This window comes from Solea senegalensis, linkage group LG3 (genome assembly GCF_019176455.1).
Source record: "Solea senegalensis isolate Sse05_10M linkage group LG3, IFAPA_SoseM_1, whole genome shotgun sequence".
NCBI lineage: Eukaryota > Metazoa > Chordata > Actinopteri > Pleuronectiformes > Soleidae > Solea > Solea senegalensis.
Window position 1 is genome coordinate 30130511 of NC_058023.1, and position 20412 is coordinate 30150922.

At 41.3% G+C, this 20412-nt stretch overlaps 2 protein-coding genes across 2 annotated transcripts; one reads left to right on the forward strand and one right to left on the reverse strand.

The window, feature by feature from the left end:
* Nucleotides 1–11741, reverse strand: LOC122766353 (sodium- and chloride-dependent betaine transporter-like). The gene is made up of 16 exons (XM_044021123.1): nucleotides 11663–11741; nucleotides 11257–11476; nucleotides 10596–10730; nucleotides 9157–9297; nucleotides 8436–8514; nucleotides 8209–8259; nucleotides 7580–7709; nucleotides 6789–6923; nucleotides 4783–4886; nucleotides 4548–4672; nucleotides 3950–4062; nucleotides 3538–3669; nucleotides 3250–3352; nucleotides 1399–1499; nucleotides 989–1135; nucleotides 1–898 (listed from the first exon to the last, which is right to left on the reverse strand). Exons 2-16 carry the CDS (start codon nucleotides 11447–11449, stop codon nucleotides 737–739), a joined length of 1851 nt encoding a protein of 616 aa, XP_043877058.1. The 5' UTR covers nucleotides 11450–11476; nucleotides 11663–11741; the 3' UTR covers nucleotides 1–736.
* A 1156-nt stretch (nucleotides 11742–12897) lies between these two features.
* On the forward strand, nucleotides 12898–17777 carry LOC122765788 (protein mono-ADP-ribosyltransferase PARP11). The gene is made up of 8 exons (XM_044020215.1): nucleotides 12898–13052; nucleotides 13307–13434; nucleotides 14159–14279; nucleotides 14466–14541; nucleotides 15280–15352; nucleotides 15820–15947; nucleotides 16133–16284; nucleotides 16381–17777. The coding sequence occupies exons 1-8, from the start codon at nucleotides 12998–13000 to the stop codon at nucleotides 16695–16697; spliced, it is 1050 nt and encodes a 349-aa protein (XP_043876150.1). The 5' UTR covers nucleotides 12898–12997; the 3' UTR covers nucleotides 16698–17777.
* The last annotated feature ends 2635 nt before the right edge of the window (nucleotides 17778–20412 follow it).

Below are 20412 nucleotides of genomic sequence, written 5' to 3' on the forward strand. Positions count from 1 at the left end.
TGATTTGGTAATTATAGATTTTGAACAAAAGTATCGCAAAGTACGGCCACGTCGTGACATAAAAACATGTTTTACATATCCTCAAATGTAAATGTAAAAAAACATACACTGTCAAGTGATATACGGCAGATGACACACACACACACACAACTCACAATAACAGTACACTGAAACCTGTGCAAACAAAGACATCACAATCATTGAGTAAAATATATGTATAATTTTTTTTGTGTTTACCAGACAAACAGGGACTTCTACTGGTGCTATACATACTTAGGACTAGGATTAGTATGGTTGCAGTATATAAGATTATACTGGGGGTCATTATGAGTAAAGATTAAAGAATAAAGCCTCCAGATTTGTGATTTGACTGATTGTTTGACAGTTTTTGCAAACGGTAGTTCACAGACAAGTACCTAATGCACGATATCAGGCGTCAATCACACTGGTGTACACTCTCTCATGCGCTACCTTCCATTTTAATGACGACCTATTTCACAAAATTGGCATCATGGGCTGTTGAAGCTATGTCCACATTCATTACACAAATCGTACACAGGTTAATAGATGGAAAAGCAACAACAACAACAACAACAACAACAACAAAGCCCTCCCTGACTTAAACATTTGTAAAGAAACTTCACAAGTCATTCAAATGATGTGTATAGTCATCACAGATTGGTACAATTCATTATTGCCATTGTTTACATGGTGTGGAGTGTCATTGAAAAAACCTTCAAACTCCGCTGGGTTCCCCCATCATTATCTTCTCGTTCCCTTCGTCCACAGTCCTGGTCGGCGGCGCGCTGAAGATGACGCGCTTACACAGCGACAGCAGTGGCTTGTGAGGCCGGGCCTGACGCAAGTTGCTGGACGGTGTCGCCATGTTGTTGCCATTCTGGGGGGGGGGAAATGTGATCTTAAATGTGTTTTTTTTTTAACTCATTATATTTAAAAAGGATCAAATGGAAGCTAATAGTTCACTCACCCTATACAGTGTGAGCAGAATGTACACCGGGATGCAGATCAGCGGAGCGACCAGGAGAATGGCACCAAAAATGTAATACGACAGAGAGGGTTGATAATCCTCAAACCAGAAAGAGGCCGGGAAGATCTCGTTATACCGAAAAGCAATCTAGAGACGAGCAAATGTCCCACACACACACAAACGTTTTACAGGTTAGTAAATGAATCCTACTTAAAAGTTTTTAAATACAAAATGAAAGAGCAAGAAGCATTTTCCACTGTGTCTGCCGCTGCCCTAGATGTGTGATAAATACAAATAAATAAAAGGGAGTCTGCAGTCTAGCCATTAAATGTCACTAATTCTTACACTGAAACTTAGTCCTGAAATAATAAATCTGTAATGAGTCGAGCAAGAGAGACGCGAAGACTCACCCCGCAGATGAGCGGCGTGACGAACAACCAGCAGTACTTAATCACAGGGTACGGCCGATACCCGATCATATCCTCTATGTTGTCCAGGAAGCGGTCTGCTCCTGGTGAGAGGTGGGAACAAGGGAACATAGATGTTAACGCCTTCATACTTCCAATCAAAGTTTACAATGCGCTTACTAATGGTCAATTACAGCGTATCACAAGGACAGTGAGATAAAGTATTTCCTATAAAAAAATTTTCCAGAATGACACAGTAGTAGTAGTGGTTAGTGACCTCATCATAACAACCGCCCTCATGTGGAGGATAAAGCATCAAAATACTGCTTTACATCGCAGATGGTAGTGCTTGGGTGATCTACAACGGTATTTGTGTGTGTGTGTCTGTGTACTTATCAACGTATCCAACAGTGGACCTTGACGTCGAAACACATTCATCAACAGGGGACCTCCATGCCAACAGGGGACATTTTTCAGGTCCCTTGTTGGTCATGCTTTAAATCATGCTAAAACAATGTCTGAGATTTATATTTTTAATTTTTGCCAAAAGGGGAACCTGCATGTGTATGAAAGATACAGACCCTCCTCAGCAGTGCCCCTACTGGCTGAAGCAGGGACTTCAATGCCTCGTTCACACATCGCCACACCTGTCTTTCAGACAGTAACATAACATAGCTGAAACATAAGTTCATTGTGTATTTTAAACAACATATGAAGGTCTAGCTGTGGTCGAGTGTCTGTCAGTGTTACACTGCTATACATTCTTGGTAGTCTCATTATTACATGTCATTTAGCAGACGCTTTTATCCAAAGCGACTTTCAATGATGATGAGCTGAGATAGATGATTGAAATGTGAGATAAAGATGAAGCTGTCCACCTTCAGCTGTTGACGACAGAAAGTGGAGAAGGACCAAAGGGAGATATTTGAAACTCTAGTGAGATAGATACAGTATGTGACCTGGATGGTAACACACCGTACGCAGCTTGATTTATGCAGTAATTCCAAGTTATCCAAGCACCTATTTTTTTTTAGAAAGCAGAAGCAAGCTTGATAAATGATGCTGTACTCAATCATGAAAACTAAGTGCATATTTGCAACGGATGTCAGCAAACAGCCTCTTTAAATTTGGTTGAAGAGGTTCGTCTCGGAGAGAGAGAGAGAGAACAACTCACCTAAAAATGTTCCGCATCATAATTAGAGTCAAAGAAATAATTGTGTAGCCATGGCCAGGATGTTTCTAAAGATTCATGCATTTACACGAGAAATATAATATGTAATCTACGAGATCTCTTATCCACACTGTTATTTAGCTGGCAATACCTTGATAATGATAGCAGAAAGAAGAATGGGATATTAAATGAAAGCTATCCTCACTTCCTCTCTTTGCTTGTTTGGCGGAAGGCAACGGCGTCGCATGCGCAATACGTCCAATATGAACTAGGCCTGGTCCAGAATAAACTACACGCATCAGCTCGTCTCTATAGAGGGGAGTCTCAATCAAGTTGAGACCCTTCCCTTCCCTGTTTTGAAGGAGGGTAGGGAAGTTGAGACCCTTCCCTACCCTCCTTCAAAACAACATGATAGTGTTGTTTTGAAGGACAACACTATCATGAAGGGACACGATCAACCTGAGTTGGTCAAACAACCATTGACACTCACAATCTAACCTACAGGCAAATTTAGATGAAAATATGGGAGGGAAGACGCAGTACAGGAAAAACCCAAATACTGAACCTGATAGAGTACTTGCTTAAAGGTACCAGTACCCTGACTTACCCAAAGAGGTTCATTTTTAATCTTATGACAAATCAAACAGAGAAATAATGGGAAGTTAGTGAATCGCTTGACTTACCATAAACCCAGCCGATGATAACAGTCTCGAAACAAGCAATGAAGAAATAACAGGTTACATTCATAGCGAAATGGTCAACCAGGTAAAAGAGTAACAACCCTCCCTGAAAGAAAAGAGCAGAAGAGAAAAATGAACGGCGTGCGGACTGTAGCTGACCTCTAGACCTATGCAGACTCAGAGAGTATGACCCCGGCTTGGTGGAAAAAATAAAGCTGGGTGTTTTTTGCATATATCCATCGTGCGTGCATTGATGTTTACGGTGTTTGTGTCCTGTTCCTCCTCCTTTACCTCAGCGATAAATGGCAGCCCAAGCAGAAAGCAAACGACAACTATGACCAGGGTGAGCTTCTCTCTGCTTCCACGCAGGCGATGAGGGAACATGTCTGTGACAGCTGTGACCAAACCCTCCATAAACAAAAACTGTGAACACACACACACACACACACACACACACACACGACAGTTAGCTATTTTCTAACAAGTGTTTTTGTATTTTGTAACTACTATTTTGAGTATTTTAAAGTCCTGTATTACTGTCCACAAAAACTCAGATGTTTCATTTCTTTGCAATTGCAATTGCAATTTTCCTCCATGCTGCTGGGAGACATCTGTAAATTCAAGATGTAACCTGACCTACTCATGTAGACTGTGGTGAAAGAACAATCTTTCACCTGTGACAGTTGTTCTGTGCAGCGCCTACCTGTGTGTCGATGCTCAGCAAGAACATCATGAGAAAGAAGAGCACAGCCCAAAAACGTGCACCGGGTAAGTGCGCCAGAGCGTCGGGAATGGCCAGGAAGATTTGTGAAGTACCTGTAAATACATCAATCGACGTTACCAGGTACTCACAGTCTTCAGATGCTGTAATTTATAAATACACAGTATATAAATGTCTGTGAAGTTTTTAGGTTCAGGAATCTTGGGACTAACTCCACGTCAGAGTCATTCATGGTCACCGGAGTGCATTTATGTCACACCTTTAATTAGTAAGCAATTACAGCATGCTCTCCAAAACAGGGTTAAAGACCATTATCATTATTATTATTATTATTATTACATTATAATAATTATAATGATGAGATTTAAGGTAGGTGTGAATTGTTGTTCACTGGCGACCTGTCCAGGATACAGACAATGAATGAATGAATGAATGAATGAATGGTATCAATAAGGTGAAACCCACTGTAGTTGTATCTTAACTTAAGATGCCATCATGTGGACGAGGGAGGTAATGGACATTTTCCAACAGTCTACGACACACTGTAAATACACTTCTTGGAAAAGTCGTGTGAACTCACCACCAGAAACAACGTCATGGACCGACATTTGCCTGAACTCAGCCAGGAATCCCATCAGTGAACTCACAACAACAGCGAAAGCCACATTGGTAGCGATGGTCACACCGAACAGCGTGTAGGAGTCCCTGCAACAGACAAAAAAAAAAACAAAAACACACAACCTTGTGTTTTTAAATCGCGGTGGCCGACACACAATGAGAGAATTGCCGTTGTGTTGGGGAGTGAGGACACCGACCTGTAGCAGTCGTTGTTGTATTTGTTGTAGCTTCCCAAAGCAATCATTACTCCGTGACTCACAGCGACGGTGTACATCACAAGTGTTAGTGCGCTAACCCAGACCTTCAGGCAAGGCAAACAAAAAATAACACTATTAATAAACAATGACACACAGCAAATGAACAAGAACCTGAATTAACGACGACACATGTTCTGCGTTTGTGTGCGTTTGCCGTTTTTGTGCACCCGTGTTCGTTCAGGGTCCGTCTCGACAACATCTGGCTAACGTTAGAGCAGCGCTGATGACCGCTCTGTCTGCTGTGGCCACATGACGGGTCAGACTACTTCACAGCCTCGGGGCAGAAATGAAAGCCCCTAAGTGTGTGGTAAATGTGGACAAAGAGGAAACTGTTGCATCCTCCCCTTAAATGCACTGATTTTGTTCGCACGCACACACGCTGTCATACCATTCAAACAAGACACATGGAGCCGTTCACAGATGTATCCCACAACAGCGAGACTCATAAGGAACAGATTTGATGTCTTTCAAGTATTTTTGAGAGCGTCTGGCATTGCGTAACTCTGCTCTCTTGACTCATAGCTGCATTCTCCTGCCTTTTACATAACTTCCAGTAAGTTTGGCCTGGGGTTTACTGCAATGTTTACAGAATAGAATTCCCACACAAGCTGTGTGTATTGCATATTGACAGATTATGAACAGGTTTCACCTCTGACAGTGCTGGAAGTGGACCAGTACTGTCCGGTTCACAGTACAGACACTCCTTCATTTTTTACTTTTTTGCGTATAATGGCACTTTTCACCAGATATTTTCACCAGATGCCAGAAATCTGTTTAGGTTATCGTTTCATTTTGCAATGGTGGACAGCAATTAAAATGGACTGGTGCGTTTGAAGTTTGAATCATTGTTGGATAGTCTAAATAAACAAGTCCAGTTTTTTATCATTTTAGTATGGACCGACTATTTACATAAAAAAATCCACAATTTACTGTTTAACCCTTAGAACACAGAGCATTTTGACTGCTTTTCCTTCCATGACTATGTTTAAATGGAATACAGAGGGTATAAGAATGTGCAACACAGAGTGTGTTGTATTCTATTTTTCAGCACAATCTATTAATCTATATAAAACACACCAGAGTAAAAAGTACTCAAAATGTTTAAAATCGGCATTGAATTTGTGAAATTTGGAAATACGTCCCGGTTCAATGTTCACTCGCCCTGTTTTTATGAACAAAAAGAAAAGAAAAATGCTCTATTTGTGTTAATTCTGCACAATTATTGCTACATGAATCATAACTTGTCCATATAAAGAGTTGTGTATTATTCCCATTGCAATTTAACATGGGTGCACCTGCGGCGCAGATCTGTGCTGCGTGAGCACTAAGGGTTAATGATTTACTAATACCTGACTTATTTTTGATTACAGCGTCGTTGATAGAGAGTGACAATTTGTCAGTTTATGCCAGACACGATTTGTTGATGATTACAAAGGCAAATTTAAATATTCAGATCACAATCTGAATATTCAGCCCAAGAAATGTGCAGTTTTAGCTCCATGGGAACAAGAAAGCTCTACCTTTCTTACCCTACCCCCCAACCAAAGACACGCTCTGAGGCCTCAAATTCCAGTAAAACTATTTGACCCCTGGAACTGAGAGTTGCTGTGTCATAAAGAAATGAGACAGAAGCCGGGGGAGGAGGGTCAATGCTCTATTTCAGTGGGAGAAAGCCCCTTAAAGACACCCCCCCTTCCCCCCTTTAATCTGTTTTTGTGCAACAACATTCCAACCAGTCCAGAATTCACTCATTCAGTTTTTAAATAACCTCATCATTTTGAGTGAACAGCGCAACCTACTCTTGGACTATGATGTAGTGGATTGGTCATTTTTCTATGTTAATAGGATTCGGTCATCAGCAGTGGTTGTAAATGCCACATAATGAATTTCAGATCACGACATATGTACATAATGACATTGTTGAGCTGTGAGTGTCATGATCTTACATTTATGTCAGCAAGCACTTTAAAATCGGGATAGAAGTAATGTTGCAGGCCGCTAAAAGCTCCAGGGAGTGTCACAACACGGAAGAAGATGATCACCAGTATCAGGTAGGGGAGGGTAGCTGTTAAGTAGACCACCTACAAACACACAAGAGAACACAATGTGACTAACAAGAACCCAATATTCTTATTCTTTTCTCTCCATTTTTGGTCTACACCATCAGGTTCCTGCCCAAACCACATTCAATAATACCACATTCATAAAGTGATATTTACTTTTCTACTCAGTTCATTAGCAATCCCAAGTGATCATTTTAACTAAACTTGAACACGTTCTTGCGATAATTCTTATGCAAACAATGGGACGGACAGATGAACAAACCCAAAAACATCAAGCCTAGTGCTAGGTCCACTAGAGCGGCACGCCTCGCCTCGGCACAGTTATTTTGTGTTTCCAGTAGCGGTAGTACCTGGTACTTTTTTTTAGCTATGCATGACGTTGTCACAGGAAGAGTCATCTCCAACATTTAGCACAGAAATGTCTAAAATCTCATCATTTAACAGTGGAGTCTGGTGTATTTAGTGACGGCGAGCCGCATCACAAGTACTGAACAAATCTTTTTAATTAACTGGTTCTAATGATTCAGTTACACAGAAAAAAAACTGCTTTACTCGTCGGTGTGTGACTCCGCCCACGTTGAGGAGGAACTATATTGTCATGGAAAACCGACCAAACCGCGTAGAGGCGAGGCGAGTGCTTTAATGACCTATGTTTATGTTAAAGTGTTGCTCACCATTCCTGTGTATTTGATCCCTTTAAATACACAGAAGTAACATATAACCCAGGCAGCCAGGAGACACAGAGCCATGTCCCAGTGAACCATACCCAGGGAAAAGTCAGGTGACTGTCTTATCACACGGAGTCTGTGAGGGTGAGATGACACACACCGTCACACATGTGCACAGTGACATGTTTTTGTTTTTGTTTTTTTTTTAAATGAGCTTCATCCCACAGTAGTAACGAGACGAAACAGAAGAAACATTCTATATTTTGAACCGGCAAGTCCCAAGCAGCAATACATTTACATGGATGTTATAATGGTGCGTTCAGGGAGACAAGAACACATTGTTCTCGTCAAAGTGAACGATTTCCCAGTCTCTGATAAATCACAAGATTGTCATGTGAAGACCAGCAGCTATGTTTAAAAACAATTGGGGAGATGGAAGGCAAACAACAGTGTATCATAACAGGAAGCTGAATAAGTGTGTGTGTGTGCGGGGTATCTGGAAATCATAACGAGGGACTGCTGAGGAATTTCAAACCCAAAGAAAACAGTTTGCTGGTAAAAAGGTGACGTTATTACAGTTTGGTTTTTTTTATATGACGAGAAAGAAAGTGCTAGTGTGTGTGTGATTTTCTCACTTCCAGAACTCGTTGTCCGGTGACGTGGGCCATGAAGAGTCTACGGAGATGCTGTAAAAAAAAGAAAAAAAGAAAAATTAAACACAGACAGGATAAAGTAAAGTAAATAATACACCTTATGTTTCTTGAATCACACAAACACTCATTTCCAGCTATGACTTCAGTATGTGTTACAAAGTCAGAAAGTGTTATCATTCTTCAGATCATTCTCTAAACATGCAACTTACTTGTAATAGGGATCGTAGTCGCCCGCTGAGATGTTGTGATTTATGAATGACCAGTCAGGCGTGGGAATCTTACACTCTTCTACAAGGTTTCAAAAAGAGAGGTGCACGGTGAGGACATCAGTTGTCAAAACTTTGGACCTTTTACTTTGGAATGTCAGTCGTCTCCACGTTGCAAAATGTATACAGTTTTGATTCAATTCTGCAGTTATGTATCAGACATACAGAGACTTCTCTCTCTCTCTCTATATATATATATATATATATATATATACACATATATACATATAAGTATGTATGCAATTCAATGGGAATGTATAAATTCAGACTATCAAAGCCAAGAACAACACGTAGTACATGATTATTATGGTAGTTCGTTCTCACTGGCTTTTATAGAGGAATGTGTGTGTGTGTACTTAAACATGTATTACCTCTTTAGGACCTTTTTCTGGCATAAACACTGACCTTGTCAGGACCAGTAGTCCTCATGGAGACCAAAACCTGGTCCTAATAAAGCAGGACCTCATTTCTGAGGCACTGTTTAAGATTTGTGGTTAGGTTCGGGTTAGGCATTAACTGGATATGTTTATGGTTATGGTTAGGGTTAATAATTTGGTTAAGCTGTACAAATGCATGGAAAAGGAAAGTGTGGAAGTGTGTGTGTGTGTGTACATAAGATTTCATGCTGCAAGTGAAATGGCACAAGTGTGTAAACACGTCTTACCAGAGTTCCACCAGTTGTCACACGTGGACCAGGCCAGGGGACTCATGAAGGAGTATATGAAGTAGATGTTTACCCAGGCAATTATCACAATGAACGAGGTGATAATGTAAAACACGTACACTTGACACGCAACTCCAACCCCTGCGGGACAAAAGAGAGTTTTGTACAGTTAGTTGATAAAAGTTTCCTGTGAATGAGTGAATTATGGATGAAATTCTAGGCCTGTACATTAACCCCTTTTCCACCTATGGTCCCAGCTCGACCTTGCCTCGCCTCGGCACGGTTTAGGTTGTGTTTTCCATTACGATATAGTTCCTCCTCAACGTGGGCGGAGTCATCACTGCACGGCTGCATGAAACTGTCATGACTTGGTTTTACACACACACACAAACGAGTGACTGGTGACTTTTAAAGCAGCTGTTTTCAGTGTAACTGAATCATTATAAAGATTTGTTCGGTTCTTCTGTCTGACACTGTCTGACACAGACACTGGACTGAAATACAGCGGCAGGGTTTGTGTTTGCAGGCTTTCAGCAGTGCTGTCGCTAAATGCACCAGACTCCTCTGTTAAATATTGAGATTTTAGACATTTCCTTTACTAATTGTTGGAGATTAACCCACATTTTTAGGATTGTTAAGTCTTTTTAACTGATCTACAGTTCGGCACTGTTCGGCTTGATTCTTGTGTCGGAGGTCTTGCTAACGCCTAATGCTGTGACCGAGAAGGCTTGCGACATCACGCGTGGTACCGCCTCAGCTCGTGTGGAACCTCGCCGAGCAGGTAATAAAAAAAACTACCAGGTATTATCGGCAGTGAAATTGCAAAATAACCGAGGCGAGGCGAAAAGTCAACAAGTGTAGGAAGACTTGGAGTGGGAGCGCAACATGCTAACAACTAGCTACGTTCTAAATTTCTGCATTCTCCAACTCGCTGAGCAGGGGGGTGGACGCACTTCATTCAATAAATGGATTCCCCGCTAGTGCTTGTTAAATGGGATTAATGTGAGTGTAGTAGTCCAGCTGAGCTACAACCGCAGCTTGACTTAACTGTGCATGGAAACTGATGTACACACAAGGACCTTTTGGTTAACTTAAATGTAACAAGCGTTTGATGTAAAGAATAAACCACCAGTAGTGATGACCACAGTCAAGAATGTGTCTCCCTCCGTCGCTCAGCATTGTTTAAAATGCCTCTAATGCCCCGAGCAACACTGCCCATTTGGAACTTGCACAAAACAGCTACTGTTGAGGATCATCAAATATAAAGACTGGCTCCTAAACATTTCGCAGGAAAAGGCTCTACACATTTCTAATGTATGAAAACTGGGTTTCTATAATGTGCAGGGGATGAAAAACATGCACTTCCTGTGTCATCAATGGACTAATGTGTGTAATCCTACAAGAATGTGTCTGGGCCTTTGTTTTGGGGTTTTTTTTACCCTCAAACATGGGGCAAATCTTCCTCCAGGCTGTAACTGCACCCTCGCTGGTGTACTGGCCCAGTGCTAGCTCCATGAAGAACAAGGGGAAGCCACAGAAGTAGAGCATGAAGCAGTAAGGGATGAGGAAAACAACTGGAATGAGACAAAGATGACGACATGTCACATTTTAGGCGGACAGGGCAAGTCACATTTCATACACATTTGCAGATTCAAAGGCATAAAATAAGCAAGAGCTGCAACTAACGATTAATCGAGTAACGGTTGGTCGATAAAATGTCAGAAAACGTTAAAAAATGTTGATCAGTGTTTGTCAAATCTGGAAACAATGATGTTCTCGAATGATTTCTTTGTTACAGCAAAGAAATGAAGAATATATTCACATTTAAGAAGCTGAAACAGTCAGAAATCTTGTTTTAATAATGAGAAAAGCTTCAAACTGATTAATCGATAAGCAAAATAGTTGACGATTCATTCCGCAATCGAGTAATTGTTGTTTTCCCCACTGCAGGTAAACAAAGCAGAACCCAGTCAACAAACATGACAAGTACACAAACATGCTTAATTATCATGAGTATACTATGTACACATGTACACTCATTTTTCTGCAACCTTAGAAAACTCAGTTATGTCTCAAAAATGTCCCAAACCTGCCACTCACCTCCTCCATGGACAGAGAGATGAAAGGGGAAACGCGAAATACATCCAGGACCAACCATGACCCCGATAGCGCAGAACATAAACGCCATTTTGTTGCCCCACTTCCCTCTTGGGTGAGCCCCATCTTCACTTCTTCCTTTCTCTAGCCCCATACTTCGAGCAGAAGCTCCTGTGGCTGTTCCCTCCGGAGTCATGTTGTTTTTTTTGGGGGGTCTGTTGTGCTGCACATGGAGAAGAAACACAAACCTGTGTCTGAAACCGTTACTGACAACTCGTTACAGAAAAACGTAACATTTTTGCAGTCGAAGCGCTGCAACAATGTCTCTAAAAAGGTCACTACGTCTTTCATTAGTTTCCGAATTTCATATGCAAAAAACAAAACAAAACAATGAGCCAAATATACTCACCCGCGAGTTTGCAGCGTCCGCCTGCGACGAAATTCTTTAATAAAGGGAAGTTTTGAAAACGCAGCGAAACCCCGAAGAGGGGGGGAGTGTCCTCAATGTCCCACACATATGCTGCATATACCTTCACTACAGGAAACCCCCCCCATTTCCTGTCCATCAACACATTTTCTTTACATAGACACTTAGTGTTGTCCTCCTCCACTGAATTATAATATAAATAAGAAAGTCATAAGAAAGTCAATAAGAAAGTAATCAGGTAAAGTCAATCTTGTGATGTAATAGCAGAGGCCCCCTCCCACCACCCAGAAATACCCTGTGCTTGACTATTATTGATGCAAATGTAATAGCTAATAGCTGTGTTGTATACTCTAAACCAGTGTCAATCTTAGTTGTTTGGTTTTTTAAATTAAATTCGTGGGTAGTAAAATTATTTTATTTTTATTTTAATATATGTGGTGATACTGAACGTAAATTGAAAAAAACATTTGCTGCAAACCAGTAAACCAGTTTGAAACATTGGAACAAATTTGCACCAAATGTGCAATCTTCAACCACAAAATAAAACGAAATAACATGATAAAAACTATTTAGATTTATAAATGCATCTAAAAAAGATAAAAATGTATTTCTTCCTACACACCACACTATTGTTTTTTTTTGTATTATTTTTCTTTATCAGTTAAAATTGCTCAAGTGGCTCAACTTAAGAAGTTTAAGCATATCATAAACGTAGCCTGTCTCGCTTGTGAAGTGTAATAGACTGTGGATCATCTAGTTTGGCAAACTAAACAAACAGTAAAACATTACAGATAAAATGCTAAAACATTAAGGAGAAAACACTACAGTATTAAGAAAACACTAAAACATTAAGACAACACTAAAAGATTACAAAACACACAAACATTACAAAATAGTAATACATTAAGAAAATGCAAAAACATTAGCAAAACACAGCACATTAGCTTGCTTTCTCAATCTTTAGTGTCATTTTTTGTTACATTTTCTTAAATATTAGCGTTTTCTTAATGTTGTAGTGTTTGGTACTCCGCTGCCACCTTACGATAAGCATCACACACACATTTTATAAGCACAACAGTAACACAAACCGCAAATAAACAACAAGAAAAGTGATTTTAAGAAAGCAACGGTGGCAACTCTTTATTTTCATAGAGGGGGGCGTGGCTACGTCAGAGGGACGCACTGACGTCCATTGCATGACATTCCAGGAAGTAAAGGTAAACAACGCACAGGAAGAGGAAAATGATAGGCAGCCTTAGTCATCCATTCTCGGCCAGAGTTGTGGCTTTTCTGGTGGTTTTATTAAAAAATACTTGAATGCTTTTTATCCCGATAAGAGCCGGGAGCCAGCTCGAGGCAGAGGTGAATGCCGGTAAGACACCTGTAGAGTTCTAAACGCGACGACTGCGGCAGCTGCTAATGAGAGCTAGCTCCATACGTCCTGTGTTTTTGTTATGAACGTGTTTACAGGATGACAATGTCCCCAACAGACGTCAGATTTAACTAAACGCCACAATGTTACAAACGTTACGTTTGTCCGATGAAGACGTTATTCTTGCCAGCCCCTCCACGCCATACAAGTGTACGATCTAACAGTGTCTGCGTGTGTGCACTTACTAATTTCAGATTTAGCTATGTTAGCCATCAGGTCGTCAGAGGAGGAGTCCACTGAGATGATGGAGGAGATGGACACCTCAGAGCCCAACTGGTGCTGGTTCTATTTGGCTGAGTGTGGCGTGTGGCACATGTTTGAGGTAGTTCACAGGACATGACAACTTTATTTCACTTTTATTTTTGTTTGTCTTGATTGTTTTCAGTCGTAACTTTGAACAGTGTTCTAAATTCTTAAACAGGTGCAGCCTGCACTTACATATCATGACTAGGATACATGGGTTTTTTTTTAGTAAAAAAATAATGAATGAATGAATGAATGAATGAATGAATAAGTCATGAGGAAAGATGCAGCTCCCCGTAGGCAGACTTAGAAATAGATCACAAGCACTGTCTGCTGGTGAGATTTTCAAGTCACGTGAAATATTGATGTCTTTCTTGTCTATTTGAAGTTTTGCAAACAGAAATAAACAAGACAGACAAGTGAAACCTTATTAAAAATCTAAACCAGAACAAATCTAATCCTCACTTACCAGCTTCCCTAATTTCCTTTTCCCGTAGAGACAGTTCCTTATGTGATTGTGCATTTATGGTTTTTAATGTTATTAATATTAATGTGAATATGGTAACACCTTATGGGACAGGGTACATGGGAGAGTCTAAATGAAAACTGCTCCACCTGGACCTCACTTGTGTGTGAAACTGTGACTTTTATGAAAACCCTGATGTTGATTATTTATAGCACAATATAAATTATCACTGTGAGTGTGTGTGCGTTCATGTAAACTGACCATCAAAGTGGTTGATAATTGCTTGGAGTTATTGTGACCAATCAAATTCATTGTTATTCTGTCATTTCCTCGCCAGATTGATCCCAGTGCTGCCTGCTCTGTGACCAGTGCTCAGATTGAGCAGTGCTACAACAGAAACCAACGTGGTGTGATGGAATTCCACACGGCCAAGTACACGTACAGACTGGACTTTGCAGGTGTGTTGATGAGCGAGCATCTTGTTTTTTACCTTTTTTGCATGACTCTGCACAATCAAAGTAGAGCTTGAGCCACTTTACTGAGATGGACAATATCCTGCTTCAAGGAAAAGTTATAGAATAGAATATTGGTTGTACATGAATATGAGGTTCTGTAGCTCTAACCCTAATTAAATTCCTCGCCAGTTATGCGGCAGATCAATGTCACAACAGGGAAGCAGCGGCCAATTAAACGCTCCCTCCACTCTGCAACTGGCTTCAGGTAAGAGTTGGTGGTTGCAGAGAACTTTTCATATTCACCTCACCTCTTCATCTAGGAGATGTTTAAGAGAAAACTTATTCACCTTATTCCTGGATGATTATGGATGGAACGTCCGAGAAACGTTACGCGGCTTCAGGATCGCGCTGTTCTTACAAAGATAGAGCGTCCTGCAGTTTGTCAGTAAACGCTGATGCGTCTCGAGCCTTTTCACATCTGTAGCGACAGAGTTATAATTCGGGGAATACAGTCGTGGTTGCATTCTTCTAATGTGACATTTAGACACAGTAAAGCAGATTTGCAACGTTAAAATAACGGTAAAATTCAAGTCATATCTGGTCCTAATCAGAACTGGTGTTAAATTGACACTTCTCACTGTTAAATCTGAATAAAAAAAGGCAGTGAATGATCATATAATCCCCTTAATGTTCCCACGTATTATATGTCACAAAATGCCGCTTCTGCAACAGCATTCATGCAAGGAATCATGGGCCATAGGAATAAGGTGGAATGGGAGCGGGAGGAGGTGGTTGGCAGTAAACCCCTTGACATGACCTGAAAGGTCAGGGTCCAAACATCCTCCAACCTCAGGAATCCTCAGACAGAGAGCTGCCCCGCTGCTGACCCGCAGAGTCATTTTCCAACAAACTCCATCAGAGAACCATCTCATAGAATGACACTGATGCAAAGATACTGACCCACTCTTGTGTTGTTGTAATAATCTCTTTTTTCTTTTGTCAGGTTTATCTGTGATAATCTTGCCTTGCCTGTTCCCTGTCACTGGGAGAGAATCAACACAGATGAACCCTATCAGGTAACGTTACACAGTCACGTATGAACACACAGAATAACTACACTAACGATCAGTTAGATAAGAAAGTAGCATATGAACCCCCCCGGTCAGCTGAATTAGGCAATCACATGGCACCAACTCAAAGAATTCAAAAGCACTTAACATAACTAAGAGCTAATAAGTTGAGCGTAGCCAGGGATTGGGTTACCAGCACTAGTGTTTAGATCTTGGCATTCCAGGACGTGCACACAGGAAGTGATTAATTTTTATGTCAAGACAGACTGAGGCAGCGGCAGTGCTGCACTAGTAACGTGAGAAGGCTGCAAACGGGTTGGATTTTGACTGACTGACATTAAGAAGCGCTCCAACCAAACCCGGCCGTTCAGCAGTCTTGTCCCTGCGCTGCTGATGTATACGCACAAAGCGCTCCCTCAGTCAGGTCTGACTGCAGTTTTTAACGGGGTTTTGTCCGACTGTGTTGTTGGCAGCTCATCCATCTTGGCAGAGACACGTACGAGTTCAAAGAAGTGGCCCGGCTGTACGAGAGGACGATGAACCATCCGATCAAATCCATCCAGAGGATTCAGAACATGGACTTGTGGGAGTTCTTCTGCAGGTAGATAACTGTCGTTGGAAAAAGTACTGAACAGTGTCCACAGTGGTGTGACGTAATTCTCTTAAAACAAACAATTGTTTCTCAATACTTGAATTAACTGTGCTGGCTTGAAAATACCGTCTTACAGCGACAAGTTGATGATCAGTGCTCTGTGTGTTGTGCATTACTCGGTTCTCTCCCCTAAGGAAGAAAACACAGTTGCGAAAAGTCAAGCGCACGTTGGATATTGAGGAGCGGATGCTGTTTCACGGCACAGGACACAGCAACATACAGGCGATATGCACATTTAACTTTGACTGGAGGCTGACAGGAAGCCATGGCGATGTCTATGGCAAAGGTATAAAAACACCAAAAAACCTCTGTTTTCAATTCTTAGCACTGTTTTTTTGGGGGGTTCTAACATTTTCCCCTCACATCTTTTCCCCGCCTCCAGGGAGCTACTTTGCACGGGATGCCAAATACTCCAGTAAATTCTGTCACACCACGGGGAAGCACAACACCACGCTGCAGAGGCACGGCCTCGCGCCGCCAATATTTGCCAGCGAGCCGCCATACAAGACCATGTTCCTGGCCAGAGTGCTCGTCGGGGAGTACACGGTCGGCCATCCCCTGTACTGCCGACCGCCCTCCAAGGACGCCAGCTTCACCAACTTCTACGACAGCTGCGTGGACGACATGGCCAATCCAAAGATTTACGTCATTTTCGACAGCAACCAGATTTACCCCGAGTATCTGATTGAGTTCTATTGACAACGGACGAGCACGCACGTGCGCGCGTGTGTGTGTGTGTGTTCCTTTTTTTCCACAGAGGCTGGATCTCGCTCATGGAAACGTTAAGGATACAGAGTCGGGGGACGGCGGGATTACGTGGAAAGAGAAGCGGTTCAGTGTCTGCGTCTTTCGGTCGGATCCAGTAGCTAACTGGAGCGTGAGTCATCTAAAGTGCCTTTGGGGGAAAACTGGAAAAGAAAATAATAATCACAACGACAATGAAGACTTTTTTGTACAGTTTCTTTTTTACTGTACCGTCTCTGTAAGACCGGGCCTTGTGGTTCTAAAAGAAGGAAATACTAATTGAGTTTGTAGGGCTTCTTCTTTTTTTCTTTTTTTATTTAAACGCAGAGTCTGTGCTTGTGTGTTCAATATCTGTCGTTTAAGACTCACACGGTGGCACTTTGCAGCCCCGCTGGCTGCCGGCGACGTCCCGCTATCGGCCACGGCCGTTCCCATTCCCGACCACAGTGCCACGCACGAGCTTCTTCACGCGCCGCGGCTCACGTATATGACAACACGTCACTCATTCAACACTGTGGTGCGCCATCGACGTCTGTGGTTACCTAGTACGGTGTATTACGTGGCATGGATTTTTTATTTTTTTTTTTAATTTCAAACACTTCTACCTCTGTGTTGTTGTTTGTTTTTAAACCATCATGCATCAGTGCACTTTCCCCCCTTTCCATGAAAGGTTTTGTATTTGTGTCACAATGACATAAAGTTGTGATGTCATGCACGATTTGATTCCTTGAGTAATATATTCTTCTTCTCCTCCTCATTCTTCTTCTTCTTCTTTTTCGACACAATTCTTGTCAGCGACCGCGATGGAACGAGGTCGCGTCCGACGAGTGTCACGTTAGCGTTCGTGTCATCTCGCTGTGGCGTCATCACCACCTTGCTGACGTCCTCCTTTGGGGAACAGGTTCTCTTTGCACCCAGTGTAAATGTATTCACACAAATACAATAACAAAAATAAATGTAGCCAGCACATGTGTAGTACTGTAATAAAAAAAAACAAATATTGCTTTGCCACGTGCACTTGACGAGTTCTTTGTATGACTGTGTTTGTGTGAGTTATTGAAGTCATAAATCTAAAAACAAGGCCTTAATTAGTATTAAAATGTCTTAAATCTGAAAATCTTAATAATAATTAGAAGCAGTTATTTAAAAAAAAAGATAATTTACTGAATTTGGCCAGGATGTCACGATACCAACAACAGGAAGTAGATTTTTTTAACGTTTTATGTTGAAATAAACACTTGAGCAAAGTTGTACCTGACTCCTGTGCTTTGGGCAGCTTTGTTGTTTTTGTTTCATCGTCAAATTGGCCTTAAATTTCACTCCCAAGTGGCTTTTAAAAAGGTCTTGAATTCAACTTGAAGCCAAAGTAACAACGAAGGAAAGAAGCACGTGTGAGTGTAAACACTGACCTCGTAAAACTAAGACCAAAATCTGGTCTTAATGAGGCACTACCTCATTTCTGAGGAAGGTTTAGTGGTTAAGCCTGATGTCTGTCATTTGCATATTTGAAACGTTAAACTTTACAGCACAAGTACACATAGATAGTAAATTATTTCCCAAAGAGCTTCTTTCAGATGAGGCTCCTGAGTGTGTTTTTAAAAACTGCACTGATTTATCAGCTTAAATCAATATGAAAATAGGACTTTTTTCCATTCATAATTACGTCTGCAGCTTGAGGTTTTATCTGTGCTTAGAGTAAAATCCGACAACATTCATAGCAACAGGAAAATCACTGATGACATAATGTCAAACTATTAGGCAATAATAGTGACTGTACTGAAGGAAACTCTCCAGCAGAGGTCAGTGTTGACGCAGGAAACGTAACAGCAGTTGATCACATGGCATAGGGTAATGGAACATTTATTATAAAGTACAGTAAAACAAAGAAATACAGGCATATTTTGTCAAAACAGATTTAGAATCTTCTTTGAAGTTTATGTTTATGTGCAAACAAATATTGTGACAAGAATACGACTGATTTCAATGGTTTTATAGGAAAAGGAGGCGGCGGCAGCAGGCTGTTTGTGGCCTGTTTCTGCCTTCCTGGAAGGAAACAAGAGGTTATCAAAGTGTTTCCTTCACTGGGTGTTAAGTGCGAGAAGGAAACACACGGGAAACACGGGTCAAAAACATCAACACGACACATATTCCCTTCCATGAATAGAAGTAGAAGATGTACGATTTCCTACATGCAAACAAAAAGTCGGGTTAGGAATGGGTTCAAATCTGCATCACGATGATGAGAATCCACTTTATCTGTAATTTAAGCACAGTTATGGTCTTCTGTGCTTAATTATGTCATAAAAGCCACCACCACGTCACTGTCTAGTGAAATTTCCACCAGTATAAAAGGAGGTATGTGCCATTCTAGATGGCGTATATGACCGTTATGTCATAAAAGAAGAACCACACTGACCACAAGCGTATTTTGCTTCATCTTCATGCAGCAGCTTTGATCTCAGATGAGTTTGCGTCCCTGACGCTGGCATTCCTTCGTACCAAATTACTTTTGCACATTCACACATGGACATATGTTATTCGCTTATTGGAGGTTATGTGTGTGTGTGTGTGTGGCTTTTTCTTTTTATGGGTATAATATTGTTCGTTTTTGTAGACGGAGCTCTTTTCCAGAGAGGGGTCAGTAAATGATTTCAGATGATTTAATTGGTCCTGAGGGCTGAGACAGACAGATTTTGAGTCTAGCAGATGTCTAGCAGTTTAAAATTATTATTATTGTTACTATTACGACACAACAGAATGTGTGTTTGTGGACGCCACTGTATACAGTACTTAGAAATGTTGATTCAATGAAACTGGGCCTGCGATGTTCTGGCAAGTGGATGAGTGAGTCGAGCTCGATCCGTTCCTAAATACTCACAGTTCGGTGAGCGTGAGGTCTGGCGTGTGATTCGTGTGAGAGGGCGCTTTGATGTTCAGACATGTGGAGCGTGTGAAGCTCCCAAGTCTAATTAATGGAAAACTGTGCATGTGTGAAATAAACCCTCTCCTTCTCAGGACCATTACATCTCCAGAGAGACCAGGTCCTAATGACGTCTTGGTTGAGGTGACTGTTTAAGCATCACGTAATCATTAAAGGAGATAGTTTACATGTATGTTAAAAGTCTGATTCTAGTCAGACTAAGACAGTTATTTGGTTTTCTTAATGTCTTGTTAACTTGTTAGTCTGACTAAAGTCAAGCCAGTCATAGTCGGACTAACATACCTGAATAATGTGATTCATAGTCCGATTACTCTTGCATATATACGCTTAGTCGGACTAGAGTCTGACTTTTTCCCCCATTTTTTGACCCAGAAGTAGGAGACGACGTATAACTGTCGTACTGCTGCCGGAAATCATACGGCGTCAGCAGATGCGTCTTTCTACGGACGACACGGCAACCACAAGAGCTATGCTCCATCTAATTTGTATCACGATTAACATGTACAGCAAGTATGGAACATACAGAACTCATCTCAATGCATACTCAGCAAGTTGTCCGGTTGCCTGTCTTAGCCGGACTATGGCCTTAGTCGGACTAGCTTGATTAAACTGTGCATGTAAACGTATGATTGACTGGAGGGTTAGGGTTATAATTACAACACAGCATTCTGGGCCAATCCAAACGCTGGCTGCCAGAAATAAAGTTGGATTATGTCACTGTAAAGTTGC